The following is an 8821-nucleotide window of genomic DNA, read 5'->3' as shown; positions in this document are numbered from 1 at the left end:
AGCAGGACAAGATTTAGAAAATGATACTGGTATTATTGGGCTGACAAACTGCAAAGGATTGCAGCCCAAGAACACTCAGGGACAGAGCCCCAAAGAGACATGCAGGGACCGTTCTTTTTCTAATGTGGAGTGCCACCATCGAGGATAGGAATTATATCATTTCACATCCAAATGGTGATAAACCTTCAAAAGGTGACATGGAAGAATATTATCTGGGAAAAGTTTTATTCTAGGTTTTCAGTGCAATCTCCTAGATTAAAACAAGGGAGATAATGAAGTGACTTATCCTTGCAAAGAAAGTTGAAGAGGTCCTTAAACATATTACATTGCCTAATTATTAGCAAAGGGTGAGCATTAATGTTTTTTTCTGGGCCCCAGTGAGATTCCTGTGGTTGTATCTGACCCACTGCCACCAATGAAAAGGGCAACTGAGACAACTTCCTGGGAGCTGCTCCTTACATGTTTGCTTTTAAATATTTTGGGGTGCAACCAAAATGGAGTATGTTTTGATAATTACACCCATGGTCTTTCTCATAGCAGAGATGAGGGACTTGGAACATCTTATTACTTGCTGGATCTCCTGAGAGATTTGTTTTCTTTCCTGATTGTCTTCATTTCCCTGGACTCTTTAAACTGCTTCCCACCTTCCTGTTCTAGTCCGTGTTTGAGAAAGGGTTGTTCTACAATTTTGATTTTGAAGCTAGAGCACTGGATGGTGGATACTGATTGTTCCAAAGGAACCAATATACTTGAAGGTAAAATTTGATCGGTCTATTTAAAAACAAAGTAGAGGAGAAAAGGTCCAGTGATGAGGTGAGCCCTTAAATTTTGGTAGTCAGCGCTTGCAGTTCATTCTGTACCACAGAGAAGGCAACTTCTCCTTGGTTTACTCTTTGGTAATAGAAACTTACCACTCTAGTCACCGCAGTGACTCTTAGGACAGAGAAAGTAATGGCAAGATATGTATTTTGTAACCATACATGTGCTTATTATTATGCTGAACAATATTAGAAATCACAGTCAACTTATTTTAGAGTTCTGGTGTGGAGTGCTTCTAATCTCAAGACCTAGGTGTGATCATGGCAAAGCGCCCAGATGAGTGACTGAGAAATGAAGGGTAGGGCCAGGGATCTTGTGGGTCCCTTCCAGTAGGTTAAATGATGAAAATAAAATAAAATCACTTCAGCATTGCAAAAGATCCCATGTGCTAAACAGTTTCAGGAAATGAGGCAAAGGGGTCTAAAGGGCCGTCTATTTTATGTTTTCTGGTGGGAAATGGAAATGTTGATCTTTTAAGAGCATTTGCAAAATCTTCTGTTTCATATCCAAAGGAAAACATCTCCCCAAATAAAATGAAATAGTCATGGCCACAGCCCATTTTCCCAGGATTGGTTTCCGTCCTATTTATGCTTGAATGCCCTGTGGAATCTGAAGGCTCTGAGCTGAGGTAAAATCTTGCTTCCCTAACATGAGAACTGGTCTCAAACTCTTTTTTGAATTTGAAGGTGTCCAGGCACCTTTTGAGCATCTCAGAGGAGTGAGTTTAGACAGAAGGGAAATGAGTCTTCACCAGGGACAAAGATGAGATTTTTGCTTCCAGTTTTCCTTTCTGAAGTCTTTCATAAATTCTCCAATGGCTATCAAAGGCAAAACTCTGTGTAAAGTTCATAACTTCATTTCTGGTGGCCCAATCTACATTTCCAGAAGATTTATCTGTTGTAGTTTACCAACCTTCCCTCTCCTACAACCCAATATGATTCAAGGGCAGAAATTGGCCAAAGTAACATTTCCCAGTGTTTGTCATACCCATCCAGCAATCCCCCGCCCCACCTTGTATCAGATAGTAATGTGAAATAAATGAAGACCAGTCAGATGAGAACAAGCAAAGGCTATTTATTCCAAACTCCCTATAGCAGGTGAGTCAGCCATCATCTCTCAATTGCATTTGGGCAGAGACTCGGGCAGAAATAGAAGTGGGAAAGCTTTATAGTGGAAAAGGGAAGGTTTCGGGAGTGCCCTGATTGACATGGGGAAGCTGTAGGTGGGCTAACCAAAAGTGGGGTGTCCTGTGTAATTGGTTAGTGGTGCATACTGTGTTTCCCTGAAAATAAGCCCTAGCCGTACAATCAGCTCTAATGCTTCTTTTGGAGCAAAAATTAATGTAAGACCCAGTCCTATATCATATCATATATCACATCATATATCATATCACATCATATCATCATATCATATCATATCATATCATATCATACCATCATATCATTATATTAAAGACTGGGTCTTATAGTAAAATAAGACCAGGTCTTATATTAATTTTCGCTCCAAAAGACACATTAGAGCTGATGGTCCGGCTAGGTCTTATTTTCGGGGAAACACGGTATTTGGCTTTCTTTGGTTGGTCCTAAGTTGGAAGTAGGGACAAAAATTAGGAACGCTGTTAGTGTTAATTTAAGTCCTGGCCTTTGGGGCTGATTGTCAGAGGGGTTATTGTTTGGCTTCCTGAACTGTCACCACAGATAAAACAGTCTGACTTCCTGTAAGTCCTGGTCTGATTATTGTAGATAAGGGGTTGGTTTCCTGAGGTGGTTGCTACAGGTTGCGGATCAGAGTTCTGTTTTTACATATAGTCTGGCCATTGCCCACTTGTTTATTCAGTCTCCCAGTAACAAAGGGTGGCAAAGGAGGATATGGGCTAAATGGCTTCATGGAAGGTGTCCTCTAAAGAGCAGGAGACAGAAGAGTTTGCATTCCCTCCACTTATGGCTTCTTGGCCACAGCTGGCCAGCAAACTGGAGTACTTTAGAATGAAATGGAATAGACTAAATTAATAATTGTTACTTCAGATATTTTAAAGCATTTCATTAAGTGGCAATAAACATTCAAACTTTCCTTAAAAAGTGATATAATTTCCTAAATTTATGAAAAGAATAGGATTTGGGCTGAACTTAAAAGCTTAAGGAAAGAAGTAGCTTTTCTGACCTGCAACTTTAATATACTAAATATAATTTTTTGAAAACCAAAGCAAATCTCTGGGTCTCTTTGGGGCAGACTGCCCTTGATGACCTCAACTCCCACCTCCTGGGACCTCTGGGGAGTGGAATGGGCTAGACTGCAGCGAGAGTAAGACTTAGGTTTCCTGCACAGCCTTTTTGTACAGCTTGGGATTTTTTTTTAACATGTTGCATTTCTTTTATAAACATATACTACTTTTATAATCCTTTAAAAAATCTACTTAAAATCTCTCTTCCAAAAAATCATGTTGACAGTGAGATAATGCACAAGTAAACATCTATCATGGTGCCAGGTGGGGGTCAGATAAATACCAGTTACAGCAGTCCCCCCTTTTCTGCAGGGGATATGTTCCAAGACCCTCAGTGGATGCCTGAAACCTCATAGTACGAACCCTACATATACTATGTTTTTAGTACCGAACCCTATATATACTATGTTTTTTTCTATACATACATGCCTATGATAGTTTAACTTATAAATTAGAGGTTAACAATAATTAATAAAATAGAACAATTATAATATACTGTAATAAGTTATGTGAATGTGGTCTCTCTCTTGGCAAACTAGCACAAATTTCTTTTTCTTTCACAATTTCCTAGATAGAAGATTCGTTCTTGCTGTAGATCTTAGCAACCTCAGCAAATGATTTTCTTTCCATATCGAGAACTTTCATCTTTTCCCTTAAAGGAATCACTTTATGGCTTTTCTTTGGCATATCTGAATTGCCAGTGTTACTACTCTGGTGTTTTGGGGCCATTGTTAAGTCAAACAAGGGTTGCTTGAACCCAAGCACTGTAATACTGTGACAGATCTGATAACCAAGATGGCGACTAAGTGACTAATGGGCGGGTGGCATCAACAGTGTGGAGATGCTGGACAAAGGGATGTCTCATGTCCCAGGCAGGACGAGATTTCATCACGTTACTCAGAACAGTGCACAATTTAAGTCTTATGAATTACTTCTGGAATTTTCATTTAGTATTTTTGGATCGCAGTTGACTGCGGTTAACTGAAACCATAGAAAGTGAAAACGTGGATAAGGGAGAACTACTGTACGTAAGATCTCACCATGCCCCCTCAATGAGAAGGGGGTACTTGGCTTAAGAAATAAACTTCTAGTTGCCCTTTTGCTGGACTTACAATGTTTAAAGGGAAGAATAACATTATTAGTACCAGTACCAAGGGTATTATTTAAGGATAAGAAAAGGCTTCTTTCTGTTGGTCCAGTTATAGACTATATTTGAGTTATAGTTTGATAGACACCTAATGAAATTTAAGCTGGTGAAAAGAAAAAAAAAGGAAGGATGGAGTGAGTTAAGATCTGGAGTTACGTTGTCTAGAATTAAAAAACAAGTTGATTTGTTTTGTAATAAGATTATCTTTTATAGTCTATATTATCCATAATTTCCCCTTTCTGTACCCAGGGCCACTGAAGGTCCAAACACAGCCTTTCTGAGACTTAGATACTTGCCCTCTCTGGGTGACATTGCCTGTGATCATGGTTTAGCAAGCAGAAGCCATCTTTATGCAAGTAGACAAGGGACCTCTTCCTCTTACAGGAAACAACTGGATACTGGCGCACCTGTAAGGGTCAGCAGAGGTGGGCTGGTTCTCATGTCCCCCCTGGCCTCCAGGCTTGGTGCCCTCGGTAGGGCTTAATCCCAACAACTCTATGCAGCAGCACTGGGGGAATCCCCACCCCCACTTTTCCCCAGAAAAGCCATGTTTCAAAGTAAGTATAGGCTGCGAAAAACTATAATTTTAGATATAATCTATATAACATTTGTTATATGAGTTATATGTAATTGGTAACTAGCAGGTATATATTTACTCTTTCTTAAAAAAATTAAGAGAATTAAATAGAGTAGACCCCAGTATTTTTAAAATGATTTTATTAAAATGCTCATAATTATAAAAGGATATTAAAATGCAAGAAATCACAAAACATTATAAATTTTACATTGTATGCCACAGTGTATGAAGAGCATTATGAATATTTCAGTTCTGCTTTAGGTAAGCGACTCATACATTTTAAATTTTCAAACATCATAAAATATAATACAAACATGACAAAATGGTATAAGAAGTGTTTCAAGAAAAGAACACATTCTGCCCCCCACCCCGTCATTGTGAATTAATGTTTTCTGAAACTAAAGATGCATGTGCAATTAAAAGGGAAGACTTTGGTGACAGTTTATCACATGGCCTTGTTTAGTTGACCAACAAAAAATGATAGCTTTCCCTTTCTAATGATATAACTAAAATATCCGAGGGACATTTCAAGAAAAATCCCCTGAGTGTTTTGGTCTAATGCTTCCATTCATTAAAATTCACAGGCATTACAAAAGGATACAGAACAAAACCTTTCTAGTGGTTAACACTGGGCAGGCTTAGGGCCACATTTTCCCTTCATAGGTCCACTGCCACACCCATCATTTTCCCAGGGGTGCTGCCTCTGAGCACGTGGACAGCTCAGGAGTGCCGCAGACACAGACCCATATTTTTCTTCACCACCGACAACTCAGCACCAGACTGACATTAACACTGTGGATGTCACGGTGACCCTGGGTCCCCACTACAACTCAGCTGTTTGGGGAATATTGGTGGTGTCACACATCGTATCTGCTGCCTTTAAAAAGGTTGAGGTTTTTTCCCCTCCTGTCCACAGAAGCACATTTTAGACCATGGAAGCAATTTATGCAAGATGATTTAGGAAAACATAAATGCACAATTGTTTTAAAGTTTTATATACAAGGAGATAAGGCAAAAACATTTCCTTTTCTATGCTTCCATAAGCAACAAATGATTGCCAAATCCAATAGTAGGAGACAGTCATACAGTTCAGAGAGGTAATCCGAGACCAAGTGATACCACTTCCAGGAGCAGTATCACAGGTGAGCAGGGAAAGGAACAGTGGCACGCCCGGCTACGCTGTGTGGAATGAGAAACAGTTTCCTCACTGGGAAGAAATTCATTTCTCACTTCCTGTGCAGTCAGACCTCATGTGGACTGATTGGAGCACTTTCTGATCACATCAGCATTGCCAAGAAAGATAGTGAAATACTGTCTCTGATCCAGTGAAATACTGTCTCTGATCCAGTGAGACAGTTCAAAAGTCCAGATACTGCTTTGATGAATACGACCTAAATACCGCTTTTATTTTCTTTTACTATTCATGGCAGGCATTTAGAATTGTGACCTGGAGTTAGGCTACTCTATTATAAGAAGCCTCTAAATCTGCTCACTAAAATACGTTTCCTTTCCTTTACTGCTGGGGTTCTGAGTGGCGTGGCTCCTGGGTATCTAGGCGGTTAGCAGCGTCCCAGTGGGTGGTGGCCCATCTAGCAAGAACCTGGTGCCAGAAACCCTCTCTGGCACCCAGCATTTCCCTGTTACCAGTCAAGGGTGAGGGGTGCGGGCCCTGTGTAGCACCTGGAAGGCAGTAAAGCGCTGCAGAGACTGCTGGGCTGAACAAATCGAGGGCAAGATATACATGGTGCGGGACTTCAGCAGGAAGTTACCTCCAGCTGATGGCAGCGTTTGTGACAAAATTTTTTTCTTTTCTTACCCTAGAGCCTGACTGCTTTGGGTTGGGGGGGCTCGTAGCTCAAATCAAATCCAGAGTTTCCTTTCTTGATTGGGAACAATCTGGGTCTTCTCCTGTCTCTTCTCCTCCCTTCCCACAAATGCTCCCCTGGTATAAACAAGCAACTACAAACAAGTTACTGGGCTGGGAATAGGAGAATGGAGGGTGCAAGGAGCTAGCTACCTATGGCAGATGCTTTGGTATGCTGATCACTTGGACATCCAAAATCCCTGCGGAAAGGTGCTCCCCTATGGGAACACGGTGTGGCTCACAATTAGGGCACTTGGTGCTCTCTCAATCATGCACACACAGCTTCCTCATGTCACAATGGCTGTATAGCGAGCCATTCTCCATGGTGCTTGTGAGTTGTAATACTGTATGTTCCTCCTGCAGCTAATAAATAAAGGGCAACTGGTGGGAAATTGATGGGCTTATGTCTTCCAGACCATTATGTTGATAATGTAATTTTAATCACTTGATTTCATTTTTTTTCAAGAAACTACACCTCTTTGGAAGAGGTAAATTAATTAACCTGATCAATAGGTGTTACAATTTTATTTCAATCTAACTTTCCCAGCTTTTGCAATCTTATTCCCTTGAGGGTTGCAAAGCAGTCAACATTGATTAGGCACAGAACATGCTAGGACTGCTCCTGGAAGATAAAAGGTGTCACTGTGTATCAGCACAAATATGCTTCAGAATCTTGCAATTTTTATTCCAATCCATTAAGAGTATTTCTTTGAGATGGAAAGATAGGACAAAATTAAGAGTGAAACTATTTCCTGTTAACTGAGGTTTCCTTTTCTGTAGGGATGTGATAATATACCTAAATATCATAAATTCTTGACTCTATTTGCCACGTAATACAGCATTCTGAGTTAGCAATTTTTAATCACGCAAAAGATAGCATGTCTTGTCTTTAATGATGACATAATAAGGGAATAACTCTGGAACAATCTGGCAAAGTGTAGAAATGAAACACTACCTAAAAATAAAGATCATGGGTTTGAGAACAGAAATGAATGAAGTAATCACAGGGGAAAAAAGAATCCATTCTTTTTTAGAAGGGGTGTTTTTAAAGCACATTAAGAGACTTTTCCTGTGATACTGAAATTCCAATTTATCAAAAAAGGTAACATTTTAGGTTTTCCAGGTGATTAGTTTTATGCCCTTCTTGATCTAAGTTTTACATTTTCCAGTTCCTGCGTCGCTAGCTGAAACTGAAAAATAATCTACATGAAAATGGCAATAGTCAAAGACTCATATTTGCCAAAGTGACTGAACTTAAACATTCTCATTAGAGATTCATAATATTTTTTGACAGAGCGAAATTCTTTAAAGTGCTTCTCAGAACATAAAGCTCTTATTCTAATTTTGGTCGTAAATTGTTATCGACTGCTTCTACTATCCTCTCAGCTAAGAACCCCATATTTTTTGTCATATCTTTGAGGTGATTCTCATGAAGAAGCTTTTGGGTTAGGTATTTTTCTCTCTTGATCTTGCTCTTCGTGCTTTTCGATACGTCTGGAATTGCATATGAAATGAAAAATTTCACAGAGTAGATGACATGCTGAAGGAGAGAAGAAGAAAAAAGTCAACCACAAAACTATGGAGGGGAACAGAGTTCTTTCATTTACTTTAGCTGGTCATTATGGCAGTGTATGTGGACAAGGTGGTGGGCATTCAGCACGTCCATCCCGTCTCTCCTGCCATGATGTGGCTCTGCCAAGGAGTTACATTGTTCCTTTATATATTTCAAGAATATTAGGTGATATGTAGGAAAGAATATATCTAATAGCTATAACAATCATCATGACACTGACAATGCTGTAGTTTTGTGTGTGCTCTTTCCCAACACTATCTGTGCAAGTATATCACTTTTACTTTTGAAAAAAAAGTTTAACAAAATATATATTCCTCATAACACATTGTGTAGTCTTGCTTGATGTGACCTTCATAAAACTCATAATGTGATATATGAAAAAAATGTTTTCATTCAAAACTAGTTTTTAAGATTTATCAGTGTTACCGAGTACAACGATCGTCCATTCATTTTCACTTCTGTATGGCATTCCATTGTTTGAGTGTACTATAATTTATTCGTTTCTAGTTTTTGTACGAGAAACAATGATGCTGGGTATGTTCTGGCACTGGGATTCTGAGCACATCTGTGAGAGTTTCTCAAGGGTATGCACATAGGAGTGGAACTGCTGAGACTATGGA

The 8821-nt window shown here is 39.5% G+C and overlaps 1 protein-coding gene across 3 annotated transcripts in view; it reads right to left on the bottom strand.

Moving 5' to 3' along the window:
• Nucleotides 1–4894: 4894 nt before the first annotated feature.
• The window catches only part of ANO6 (anoctamin 6), a 181649-nt gene continuing 177722 nt past the window's right edge, over nucleotides 4895–8821 (bottom strand). For all 3 annotated transcript variants that reach the window (XR_013994056.1, XM_081060689.1, XM_081060690.1), the window contains one exon: nucleotides 4895–8168. Coding sequence is in view for 2 of the 3 variants with exons in the window: in XM_081060689.1 (XP_080916815.1) it covers nucleotides 7962–8168 (207 nt within the window). In the remaining variant the exon portion in view is untranslated. The remainder of the gene's footprint in view (nucleotides 8169–8821) is intronic.

The sequence above is a fragment of the Rhinolophus hipposideros genome, assembly GCF_964194185.1.
Source record: "Rhinolophus hipposideros genome assembly, chromosome: 9".
NCBI lineage: Eukaryota > Metazoa > Chordata > Mammalia > Chiroptera > Rhinolophidae > Rhinolophus > Rhinolophus hipposideros.
The sequence above is the reverse complement of the archived record's forward strand: the minus strand, read 5'-3'. Positions and strand labels throughout refer to the sequence as shown.